At 45.1% G+C, this 13371-nt stretch overlaps 1 protein-coding gene across 1 annotated transcript in view; it reads left to right on the top strand.

Moving 5' to 3' along the window:
- Positions 1-1115: 1115 nt before the first annotated feature.
- DDAH1 (dimethylarginine dimethylaminohydrolase 1) overlaps positions 1116-13371 on the top strand; it is a 51737-nt gene continuing 39481 nt past the window's right edge. Inside the window, exon 1 of the mRNA XM_054384408.1 lies at positions 1116-1421. Coding sequence (XP_054240383.1) covers positions 1116-1421 — 306 coding nt within the window. The remainder of the gene's footprint in view (positions 1422-13371) is intronic.

Raw genomic sequence — 13371 nt, 5'->3', positions numbered from 1 at the left:
AAAAATTCGTATCTGTCTCTTCTTATCTGTGCTAGTGAGGAGACACCTCAGGTGGATTTGGGAGAGCAGAAGCAAGAACAGTGCAACCTGGGGCTGGTGCTGTGGATGTTGCCCATGGCACTCATGCTCAAAGCTTCATTCACCTTCTGCCTTGAAGTTAGAAGTGTGCGCTGGAAAGGGCTAGCTCTCGCCCGGGATAACCTCACATCAGGATAAAAATGGGAAAAATAAGTAGGGGGAAGTAAAGATGGAAAATGCTCATTGTTTCAGTCCCTGTGGCAGAGGTGGAACAAAATTCTATGTCCCTTCTACCCTGCAAAGGTGAGAACTTTGACAGTATAAATGAGTGGAAAAAGGGACATGCTCTGTTGGTGAGTGGTCCTGTAGAAAGCCATGATGAGGGATTAGGAAGGGCTGTGTTTACTTCGTTTAGATTTGTGTTTGGAACTGCCTTCGTCTTAGGATATTATTCTTCTGGCCATAGGGATAAATCACCTGGCCTCTTGATCCACTGCAGGGATGCAGCAGGCAAACCAATGCCACCTCGACCAGCAAGAGCAAGCACCTCATCTTGAATAAGTGTAGAAATATAGGGAGATGTAGGTGTCTGAATTCTGTCACCACATATTTATACATAACTATGCAAAATTAGTATGTGAAAACACACTGCCCCTCAATCCACATTGTGGTACTGGAGCCGCGCATCAAGCACAGACAGCTCCACCACTGCCCAGGAAAAACGCTGGGGACACGGGCTAAAGACCCCACCGCCTCTCCCCGGCTGAACCACACTGTACCACTCCGCGACCATCGGCCCAGCCCGGGGGCTCGGCCTAGCCCCTCGGGGCTGAGCGAGTGGCGCCGCCGCTCCCGCCCGCCGCACAGGTAAGCGGCACCCTACGGGGGGCGGCCAATGGCGCGGTCGGGCTGCGGCCGCCAGCCAATGGGAGTGTGCTAGGCTGCGGCCCCATAGAAATGTGCCTGGTGGGGAGCCAATGGGGCGCGGCCGGGCCGCGGGCGGTGCTTTATCAGCTGCCGGGGCCGGCCGCGGCGGTCGCGGTTGCTTGTCCTTCTGTGCCTCCCGTTTTCGCGGTCCGCCGTCCCCACCGCACAGCATGGCCGGGCTGGGCGGCGGTCCCGCCGCCTTCGGGCGCTGTACGCACGCCGTGGTGCGAGCGCTGCCCGAGTCACTGTGCCGGCAGGCGCTGCGCAGCGCGGCGGGCCCCGAGGTGGATTTCGCCCGCGCGGAGCGAGAGTACCAGCTGTATGTGGGTGTGCTGCGGGGCAAGCTGGGGCTGCAGGTGGTGGAGCTGCCGGCCGACGAGAGCCTCCCCGACTGTGTCTTCGTGGAGGATGTGGCCGTAGTCTGCGAGGAAACCGCGCTCCTCACCCGCCCGGGCGCGCCCAGCCGCAGAAAGGAGGTACGGTACCGTAGGGGCCGGGGGTAACGGTGTTCCCGCCATGCAGATACGCTCGGGGCAGTTGCTCCCGTGGGGCGTGTCTCCGGGCCCGCCCTGGAGCCTCGGCGGCTGTAGGGCTTGGGGTGGCGGTGCGGCGGCGGCGGCAGGAGGGATCGATCAGGGCACAGCAGCCCTCCCCGGGGGAACTGGCGCGACGGGGGCCGGAGAGCGGCTTTTCCCGGCCTCCAGCTGCCGTCCTGGAGGGTCCGCTGATAGCTCCCTGCGCCACCGAGCTGGCTACGCCGGGCTTTTATCGAAGAGTGGTGTCCACCTGCTCCTGAAAGCAAGTGTACGGTGTAAACTATGACTTAACCTTTCTGGACCTTCCACACCTCGCCAGCTTGTCCAGGTCAGTTCTGTGGGATGGATGTGCAGATTTGTGTCCATGTTGTGTCCGTGCTGCAGTACTACTCAATCCAAACCCTCTTTTCGGTACATGTTCAATTTAAGCTCTTTTCCAGACAACGCATTAGCGATATCTATGGTAATCGCACCCGCTGGCCCATGTGCAGGAGCTGGTGTGTGCTTTGTGTCAGCCTGAATGCCCTTGAACCTGATGTTGCCTGCCCTGTGCAGTCACTGCAGGCCCTTTGGGCCACTGGTGGGTGGACATAAGGGGGTGTAAATAGTCTCATTGGAGAGAGGTGTGAAGGAAACAGTCATAGGAGCATTACTTTAAATTTCTTAGGACTTTTTGAAAATATTCAACCCATTCATAAACTCAAGCAGTGCATGCTTTGAAGTGCCACACAGTTATCTCCTCAGTGAGTGTTGGGTCGCAATTGAATAAATCTTACCTTGTTTGAAGCTGCAAAGCCACTATACTAGCGACCTGCCTTTTTGGTAAGCATGTGTTTTATGTAACCCAGTTAACCATTGTCTCTGTGATACCATAGCTCATCTTGTGATCCACAAGCATGCACCGTTGTTCCTGTGGGACAGGGTAAGGGCACTAGCTTGCAGCGTGGCAGTAGCTGCTCTTGGCCATTAAATGCAATGGATGAGCGTCCAGAGTAGCAGTCTGAGACACTTCATGCAGCTTGTATGTTTGCAATTCCTTGTGCATGCTCCTGTGTGTTTACTCTTTGAAGAACATCTGAATGCTTGTAAAGGTGACAGTATCAGAGTGAAGTATTTGTCACATACTGCTCTCAGAAGCATCTGTGTCTCAGCCAGAGTCCAAATGGATTTTCACTGGTCCTTCCCACAACTCACTGGTGTGTAGCACTGTGATTCTTGCCACCATTTGCACAATTTCACTTTTAGGAAAACAAATTTAATTTCCATGGGTGACTAGACAAGACGGAGTCATGAGTCCAGAGAAGCAGCATTGAAGCATAATTTGGACATTATTAGTTTTCTTGAATGATGGAGCAATCTCTCTTAGTTTTCTGTGAAGTAAAAAAAGAAAAAGTAATTGAACAAATATGTTCTTAAAGCTATAACAATACATGACTCTGCAGTGTAGTGCTTGTCTGAACATATAACTCCTAAGTATTTACAACAATCCTTCCTCCCAAGAACAACATTACAGCAATGCTTTTCAGAGATGCAGAGAAGATGCTTGTTTTTCTGGGCACTTGCCTTTGATGTCTTGGCAAACATGTATGATAACATTGCTTCCAAGAAGCACCAGTGTTTCTAGTAGCTTCATGGGATGGTGTTTCCTATTGCAGCTAGAGCTTCTCTGTTCTTGCTGCCTCCAGTCCTGATTTTGGAGGTACGAGCTACAGGTGCTCAGGCACTGAGGTCTGAAGCCACCCTCAGCTGAGGGAGCCCTGTGAATATTCCTGAGCCTCCTGTTCATCCTAATGGCTAGCTGTTGTCAGCCTCCCAAGGTATTTTTTGAGGTTTACATTCAGTTTGAGGTCCAGACTGCAGTTAATAAGGACCTCATTAGGTTGAAGGAAAGGGCTGACTTATGGTGGCCATATGAAGAGTGACACTTGCAAAGTCCTGTCCCAGGAAGGTCCCTCAGTGGAACTGAGTGGGTGGGGGACGGCCCTGCAGAAAACCCAGCAATGTGCCCCTCTGGTAAAGATCGCCAACAGGATCCTGACCTGTATTAACATGAACAGAACCAGTAGACTGAGGGAAGTGGTTAACCTCTACTTGGCACTTGCAGACTGTGTCTTAACAAGAACATGTAGCCAGTTGTGTGGCAGAAGGGTAAGACACAACAGACATAGATTTAAGCAAGAAGTTTTAATGGGTTATGAGGAGAAGGCTTTTCTATGGGGACAGCCAAGCAGCAGAACTAATGCCTGTAGAAGCTGTGCAGTTGTTCTTGGAGGCTTTCAAGATTCAGCTGGATAAAGCCCTGAGTAATGTGGTCTATTCTTTACAGCTGGCCTTGCCTTGAGTAGGAGGTTGGCCTAGAAACCTCCTGAGGTCTCTTTCAGTTTGAATTATTCTGTGAGCACAAAACCAGTTGTATACATGGAGTCAGGCATTTGTCAGCTGAACTGCCATGAAATCTTCACTGTTGAGAAGGTGAGTAGTCAATAAATCTGGCTTGTTCCTGGTCTGGTGGATCCACTGCTAGAAAATGAGAAGGATGAAGCCCTGTGAAACCAGCTTCTGAAAGACTCTACTACTCTTCCAGCTGGCTTGGTCAGCCTGCTATAGAAGTGAACCAAGACTGTTAGGAGTTGTCACTTCTATGGTCAGCTGAACAATGGAGGGAAGGAGGGTGGATGCAGTCTGCATGTGGCACTGATTTCTCAAAGCGCGATCTTGCTCGGTTTGTAATGTAAGTGCAAACCCATGAGTGTTTTAATGGTACAGTTGGCATATGTTTGGCATGACCCAGTTTTAACATAAAGGCCAACTCCTGACCATGCACTCCTGACCTGAGCCTCCCTGTAAAGCAGGACTCAGCCCAGCTTGCCTTGCTGATCTCTTAACTAACAGACTTCTGCACAGAGAAGGATGAGGGAAATGGGGCTATAGGGTATGATTTCTGCAAAGAATTAGTAGAGGGAGGGCTTGTGCCCAGAAAATCTGCCAAGAGGCTTTGAAGCCTGATCAGACCAGTGAAAGTTGAAGGGTGTGTGGGACTGCCAAGGTGCATCTGAAAGAACAACCTGGTTGAATAAGCAGTTGGGGCAGTGCTGTTTCAGGTGCATTACCCTTCCTGTTAAACTGCCTGCCAGATGCAGCACTGAGCAGCACTGCCTCCATCTCCCTTGTTTCATGCTACTGAAAACCCATAATGCAATATTTAAGAAGTGATACAGCATGTTCTCTCACTGACTAGACACCTTATTAAGAAGGCTTGTGGTCAGTCACTGTGACACTGTATGCAGCAGGCAAATTTCTGTAGTATCTTGCAACAGCATTGAGCTTTCAGGCTTTTTAGATACTATTGCTTACCCCTCCAGCACCATGGGATTCTTTACTGGTCGTCTGCCTGGAAAAAAACCCAAACCCCAAACTCAAAAAAAGCCCCAAAATAAATTCTAGGGCTATGTCTATTCTTGCTCCAAGTTATTGTAAGGAGAAATAAAGGAGCTGAATTAAATTTGGTTGTGTTCAGTCAGTACTGGGAAAGAGCCCAGTATTTTTTTTTTTAAGTAAAATAGAAAAATTAGTCATGCATTTACTGATTTGTTTACAAGAGTCAAACTTATCTCAAGGCATTATGTTTCTGTATTATCAATTTCTGAACTTGTTTTAAAATTCATAGTTTCAGGGGATCTTTTGATTTAGCAGAAATGTAGGGGCCTTTAAGATAAGCCAGAGGTAGATTGCTAATGCAAATAGACTGGTGTTTTGTTTAGCTGTGTGCAGTCACCAGTGTGCTTGATGCTCAAGCTGAGTAACTCCAATGGGGATGTTGTGATCACTGATCAGATTGCTTGTTCCAGCACCTTTTGTTCCAGCAGTGTGTTCTCAAATGTTTATTCCTCTAGTATAAACTTCATGTCACCTTGTGAACACAACGGAGTTAGTTGCTGAGAAAAGCTCTCATCAGCACATTGCTCTTACTGCCTAAGTTGTGCTTGGGATAGCACAAAACAGCGTTTTCACCATTCCTGTGCTTATGCAGACGGATGGAAACCCAAAAGCTCAGCAAAATGCACCCACAGTGACCCGTGCTCTTCTCAGTTGCTGCACTGGGAAGGGAGAATAGCTTGGTGCTGGGAAAGCTTTAGGAGCTGCTGCAGAAGAGTTCACTCTGGTTCCTTCCTTAGTTGTCAAGAGAACTTCCACTCAAAAGTATTATTTTCCACTCTTTCAGGACCCACAGCAGTCAATTTGTGGGACTGCATTCCTGTGGTGTAGTAGGGTAGTCCTTCAGCAGTGAGGACAGGAAATGTGCAGCAAAGGAGTAGGTTTGTCAAGTCTCATCCTCCCAAGCACTGGCGAAGCATCCTCATTGCCTTTTGAGCATCTGTAGGTACATCTTCCCACCTCTGCTTTCTGTGTGGCAGAACTTTAAAGCTGTGCTGGGCCAGGTAACTTACTCGGGCACCCTCACCTGCTCAGCTGCCACCCCTTTTCCCCACACTGTACAGCTTCTGCAGGGCTGCACAGCTATATTGAACTAGAGCTTGCACCCTGTGCTGGGCTGCAGCCCCAGCTGCAGCTTACTGCTTGCAGGAATGATTCTCAGGTGGATTGGTGACAGTTTCTGAAAAAACAGAAGGCCAAAAGAGTTTAAGTTATGTATGTATTGTCTAGCTTTTAGCAGGAACTATGTGATATTCCTGAGCCTACACACTTCCTGGATTCCCTCTGTAGAGCTAGGTACTTCTGTAGGATAATGATGTCTATACTGCAAAGCAACAGAAAAGCTAGGCTCAGGAGAAACAGATTCAAGGCTTTCCTGGCTCCTGAGCTTATTTAGATTATGGGGCTTTTACTGTGTATGCTAGTACAAAATAACCTGTATTTGCTGAATAATCACTTAAACCACCATCTCTGCCCAACTGACAGAGATCTGTCTCATTTCCATGGAGGATTTACCTCTTGCTGATCTCTAGAAAGGCAAGAGATTAAACATTTTATTACCACTTCAAATAATTCATAATTCTTTAAACTGTCATAACAAACCATGCAGGACTTGTAGATTTGCACTGACCCCTTTGCATGATGTGCTTTACACTTCATGTTAGAGACTGACTTTGCTGTTTTTCCTGTAAAGCTTATGACAGAAAGCATAAAGGTTGCCACTGTCATTGCTTAGTGCATAAAACAGCAGGTGAGAAAACAAGGGCAAAATCTGTACCTGAAGGCTGGCAAAAATTAGGAATGGCAGCAGGTACATTTCCACCTTGTCAGATCTTTTTTTCTTGGACCTTTCCCATTTTGCACTGACCCATATATGTGTTCCTTTAGTCTATCCTTTTCAACTAGCTTCTCAGTCTGACCTCAAAATTAGAGTGAAAGTGTGCAAGATAGTGTCAGTATATTTTCAGTTATACTGCAAGCAAGTTGAAAAGAACCAGTCAGGCTTAAGTAAATACACTAGAGTTTTAGCATGGGTTTTGATTGCCTTTTGCAGAGCATCTAACAGGAAGAACCAAATGCAATGATCTTCAAGTGACAGTGTGTTACTTGGAGGCTTTTTCCAGGAGCAAAGGGGTGATGCCCATCATAAGGCAGGAAAGTAATTCTCTGCAGAATCTGCATGAGTGTTTTCTTTGTTTTCATTAGCTTTCAGTGTCTTTGTATTGGCATATGAAACAACTGAAGAGCACCCATTGGAGGAGAAAATCTTCACGTGTTGAGCAGTCCTTTGGATGATGTTAGGTAGACCTGTATCAGAGGCCTATGTAAATGTACTCAGGAGACATGAGAAGGGATGTTTTAGCTTCCTGAAGTAGTTTGATTTGTTTCTGTGGCTCTGCCCCTTCCACTTGTGTTGCAGTTTGTTGTCTCGTGTGCTAGGTAGGTGATTCTTTGGTTTTAAAGTTCATTGTTGATTTAGGTCTGACCCTACATCAGTAGGGTTGGCACTTTGGGCAAATTGGCTCTGCAAAGAACTGCTATTTTTAAAATTTTTGTTTCTATGATCACGGATTTAGTAAAAATACTAGCAAGTAGCTTCTAGTCAGGTAAATAGAAGTGGACTGTATTACTTGTAATTGGTTTCTATCTATAGAACTGTAAAACAATCTTTAAGGACAGTCTAGGAGCAGCTTGGGTTTCATGCTTCTTTAGCAGAGGCAGACTGATGGAAACACTGACTTTTTGTCTAAAATAAACATACAGACTTTAATTTATGCCAATATTATTAGTGATTCTTCCTTTGGCTGGTTTCTTCTGGAGTAACTCTGGAACAGGTATATTTGGCCTTTCCTGCAGACACAGCATAACTTCAGGGATGCTGTGAGCAGTGACCACGTAGCAAGCTTTAATTTGCAATACTCCACTTAGGCTGAGCATATTAGGGTTTAGCATTTTATATTAGCCCATACAAACAGTGTCTATGCTTCTGTGTTGTTCCATTTTCAGTTTCTTGTGTTTGTCAAGTCTCCTGGATCAAAAATGTGGATTTGATTATGAAATGTCTGAGTTGAAACAAGTCACCTGTACAAAGGCCTTTGCTGGCCATGAGTTATTCTGGTACATGCAGTCATCTGTGTAGAAGTCATTGCTATGGCAGGCCTGCAGAGGTTGGTGGCTGCAGAGAATGTGTTCCTCCAGGAAGGAAATCACTGTCAGCAATTACTGATCATTAATCGCTTTTAAAAAAAGGTGTTTGTTTTACAGGAATGTTTTACTCTATAAACTTGATTGATTAGATAGAGAGCTTTGCTCCTGGTATCAGGCCTGGGCAGTCACAGGGCTGGAGTGAAGATAAATGATGTGCTGACAGTATCTTTTCTTACTGCCTCTTTTGTAGCAGTACTAAGAAATTTTCTTTCAGGAAAAAGTAAACTAAATGTTTTACAGCTGAGATAAACCTGAGTCAGGTTTGCATTCATCCAAGGCCACTAATCAGATACAAGTCAGCTGTCCACAATGTAATATGCCATTTTCCTGTCATTTTGAGTCAATAGCAAAACCAAATAAGTATTTCAAAACCAGCTTGTTCAGGACTTGCAGAACTCATTTTTATTTCAGTTGAGATTCAATATTTGGCATTGTCTTTAAAAAATAATTGGGATAATTTGTTTCTGGAAGGTTTATGTATGTTAAAGGAACTGACTATCCATATCTGTCTCTGGATGTCAGGTTCTCTGGGAAGATGAAATCATCTGTCTCAGTTTAGTCCCAGCTGGCTGCTGAAGCAAACTGAAACAAGACTGTCAAGTAATTGGATGCTACTGGTGGTGTTGTGATGGATTTTTGGATTTCTCCTTTTCTAAGGCTTAGTGTAAGAGCTGTCTGGGCAGCTGAATCCCATACCTCGTAGAAAAGGTGATCTTACAGGACAAGAATCTTGCTTGTGCGTAATGCATTTTAGTATGCTTGACATCTTTTGAGTCACAGACCAGCAACCATGAAGATGGTCATATCCAAACAAACCCAAGTCAGAAAAGCAAATTTATTTTAGAGATGAAGCTATTTTTTCTGGCCTACTGTCCAGAAATAGGAAACTATGTATTTTAAAAATCTTTTAAATGTGTATCACTTAACTCCAGACAATGCCTATCTAAAGGTGAGAGACGTTTGCCAGTACTACAGGAGTTAATTTTGCAGAAAGTACAAGTGCTTTGCAGAGTTTCATATACCCAGATAGCTCTGTGTGCTTGTCATCACTGTGCTTAAAATGGCAAAAGTGATGAATCTCAAGTATCTCATTCTTCCATGATTGCAGAGGAGAGGTGGTATGGCTGTTGCTAGTCACTAGGTGCTCACTGAAGTTGAATGCAGTGATTCATGGCTATATCTTAGAATGTTTTGACTGGGATACTAGTCACTGTGCTAGAGAAGTGTGGTAGCAAGAGCTGGAGTGAGTGGTAGTGTTGAGAGGCAAATAGAAACTGACAGAAAAAGTAGGTGGTGATAGAGGATTATATGAATGCCATATCTACTTTTTTTCCACCGAGCACTGAAGTCCCCTGCGAGCTTGCCTGCTTTTTCAAGGTGACATGGGATGACTTCTGTAGCCCTGTGTACTCAAATTTTCATATGTGGTGCTTTCCTGGAGTAAAGGGTGTTAGAGAAGGACGTGATGGCACAGGGTTGTGCAACTTTGCACACGTTTTTGGCTGCTGTAGCCAGGAGTGCAGAAGTTTCTAGAGGAAATTGGGTAGATGATACTTTCCTGTTGGCTTTATGGATCTTTGTCTAATAATTCTTGATGCTTTTGACCTGAACTGCCCACAATTTTAAAATTCTGTTTGCCTCCAGTGTTGCTGAAAGGCCATTTTCTTGACTGGACTTAAATTGATTATTCATCTGAACCTCAAATGCTGCATGAGGTTCTGGTTACCCATCCTGGAAATTCTGTGTAAGCAGAAAAGGGATGGATGAGGAGACCTTGCTGCAGCATAGGACTGCTTTTGTATGAAGTGAGGTGAGATAAATGCCTTCAACTCAAAAGTTCCTTTGGGCAGAGGAGAGGACAAATAGAGATCTTCAGTATCTCAAATGGTACAGAGAAAATAAACTAGGAATGATAGTATGAAACTTGATGACATTCAGGGAAATACCCAGGCAGCAAATCGAAGCAAAAGGAAGCTCTTTGTCATACAACGCACAACTGAACTGTCAGATTTGTTGCCAGGATGTTGCAGAGGCCAAAAGTACAGCTGTGCATAAACTAATGAAAGAGAACCATCAATAGCTGTTTAACACTTTGATCTGCATGCAATATCTGGCTTTGGAAATATGTACGCTGTCTCTTACAATAAGCTGGGGAAAATATGCTGGAGACAGCAGCACTCCATACTGCTCTTTCTGTTATTCTTTCTTTAAGCTGTCAATACTGATGGCTGTTGGTGTCAGACTACTTGGATATACAGGCCTCTGTGACCCACAAAGGTTGTTTATGTATTATGAATGAGTTGTAATACTGATAGCTGTTTAGCAGACCCATGATGAGTCACTTGCCATGATCATTAAGATGGTAAGTCGTCCAAGGACTGCCATATAGGAGGCAGCTGCCCTGCCTTAACTCTGCAGAGATCTTGCAGGTGTCTGTCTTACCAGGCAAAGGGGAACCTGCATTCAGGCTTAATCAGGGTGTTTCACAGCATAAGATGAACCATCACTAGCAGCAGAAATGGTGCTCTGAGGTCAGACGTTGAATTATATTTTCTTATCTGCTTCAGTGTATCCAGATAGCAGAAAATCGAATGGCTCCACCATTAAGACAGTCAAATATTTTGTCTGCATATGAAAGGCTTCTCCTTTCTCCCCCCAAGCAAGTCATATTAGCCCTATGAAACCATGCACACCTTGTAAAGCAGGAGATGTTTCTAACTTTTGCACATCAGCTGTGAAAATCTGGATGGCAATACAATTCTTAGAAAGGCAATGAGTACTTGGCATAGAGAAGTTTGATATATTGAGAGCCAGGCTTAACATTAAGGAAGATGTTCTGTAAGATCCTTTGCAGAAGAGTGCCTTCAGGAGGATGGTCTCCCATGGGCCATGGGATCTATTGTGGGGCAGTTCAGAGCAACTGATAACCTGCCAGTTTGTGCTGTGCCTGTGCTGGATAAACTTTTCCTGAATAGCCTGATAGAGGTTGCTGGTGTTCTGAGACTCACTCATTGGTGATAGAAAATAGTTGGATCTCTTTCAGAGCACAGGGAACCTTTCGGAAAAGGCACTCCTTTCTCCCCTTACGCTTCTATTTCACAGCTGATTGAACCTTTAAAAAGAATTGAAGCAGAGCTGATGGATTCTTAATGCCTGCAAATGGCAGATGTCGGAGATAGTTCTAGGTGGGTTTGACAAGCTGCAAGGTGTGGCATCTATCTTATCTGAGATAATGCCAGGAAGGGCTTTTCTGACAGAAGATTATCAAATTGTGCATTGCACTGTTGACTGGAGAGCCTTTACAGGAGCAGGACTAGAACTGATGCATCTGAGGCCGAAGGGTAAACCTTTCTGTGGCCGTGTTTCCAAAAGCCCTCCTAGTCATCAGGCCTTTGCATGGAAGCCTGGTGTGATCTGATCAAGCAGGCTGTGAGAGCCTGGGACCTGTAGGTGTTACAGCCTGCTGGGCAGGGAAGAAGGGCTCTTGAGCTGCATCCGTTTGCTTTGGTGCCAGTTGCTTGGCTGCAGTAATGCTTCCAGCAGGTTTTTCTGACCCGGTACCTGGAGCCATGGCTGCCCTGCAGCCCAGATTGCTGTGTTACTGTTTTTTGGCCATGCACAATGATTGAAGGGTAGTGAAAGTAAATGCAAGGGAAGGTGAAACTAATATAGAGAAGGACAGCTGCTGTACAGGCTCTGACAAAAGCAGATGGGTTTGTGGTACCAGTGGGAAAATACTCCCGTGACTGTCCCCCCTCTGCTAGCTGTGAGCATGTCCTGTCCCTCCCGGGGTTTGCTGTTTCATGTCCTGGCCTTGATATTTCCTGCACATGGCTGTGTCTTTCTCATTTCTCCATCCTTAAGGGAACTTTGGCACAGATGTCAGCAGCCACCAGAAACTGCCAAAAGCTTTTGTGCAATTGAAATGTGCTCTCACTGCGCTTCTTCTTAACGACTAAAGGCACTGCTTGTGATTCTGTACCAGGCTCTCTGATTTTAACCTAGTTTCCACTTTGCTTAGTTTCCTTACCCTCTTTACAAGATTGCAGCACACGACGAGAAGCCAAATAGGAACTCTGAAGGTCTGCCAGCCCTACAATGCACAACAGCATTCTTGATATGTTTTAAGAAACAGGTTTGTATCTCTATGGAATGGAATGTAAACAAAGGGTTGCTAATAAAATGGTGTGTAGGGTCTTACTCAGATTTATATAAATGCTGAGACTGTCTGAAAGTAATGCCCTGTTAGGCATTCCTGAAAGCAGATTCACTGCATACCTACATCCACCATAAAGTGCTATGATGGTAAGAAACTGGAACTCTTGGGAGTGGTATGAAAGGTACTGAAAACCCATTTTAACTTTTAACAGGACTGTTGACATGTAAGACTAAATATTTGAACACATGGAATAGACTGCAGCCTTTGCACTAGCAGGAAGCATCCAGTATGAGAAGTGGCTGAGAGGTGTCCATCAAAGCGTGAGTGTTGGCTGCCTGCTCTGGAGCTGGCAGGGCATGTAGGGAATCTGAATGTAGATCTAGCTGATGGTTTCAGTCCAGGAAGGAGTGGAAGGATGAAGACAGGGAATTGCTGTGCATATTATATGTGATGTTATATGTGATTCAAGGGGAGGGATGCTTTCTTTTAAGGTTAGGACTTTTACCTGTGACACGAGTATGTAAGGAGCTGTAAGGTGCCAGCGCTTGACATGGAGCCTGAAATCTGTCTTGTTCATATAAAGCACTTAAACTCTTTCCTGCCCTGTGTCTGATTGCTTACCATCTCCCTGAACTGATCTCATGGTGGTGGCTTTTTTCAGTAGTGGAAAGTCTGATGTAATGTAACATTTGTCAAGATGATAAGGCTTCAGCTTTAAAGTGTTTCTTAGCCTTAAACATTGACTAAGAGATTTTTAGACACTAATGTCATACATAATTTGCACATAATGGCAAAATTGTAGTTAAAAGCACAATAGAACTCGCATGTGTACTAATATTAAATATAGCATGTTAGCAATATTAAATATCCTGCAATGAGTTTTAAGAACAAGCTAAAGCTGTGTGGAGCATGGATCCTTAAAGAATGCTTAACCTTTGTGTGTTGCTTTTGACATGCTTTTCCATGGCTGGGCAAGGTGTCTTCTTCGTTGTTGATGCATAAAGCATCTGACATGCCTCTTGTGTTGACTGATCTAGCAATGAGATTTTCTATTGGAATGCTCATTTAAACCTAGTAAAAAATAGATGC

Source organism: Indicator indicator, chromosome 10 (assembly GCF_027791375.1).
Source record: "Indicator indicator isolate 239-I01 chromosome 10, UM_Iind_1.1, whole genome shotgun sequence".
In the NCBI taxonomy this organism is placed as follows: Eukaryota; Metazoa; Chordata; class Aves; order Piciformes; family Indicatoridae; genus Indicator; species Indicator indicator.
Note: the sequence above shows the minus strand (reverse complement) of the source record. Positions and strands in the feature narration are given on the sequence as shown.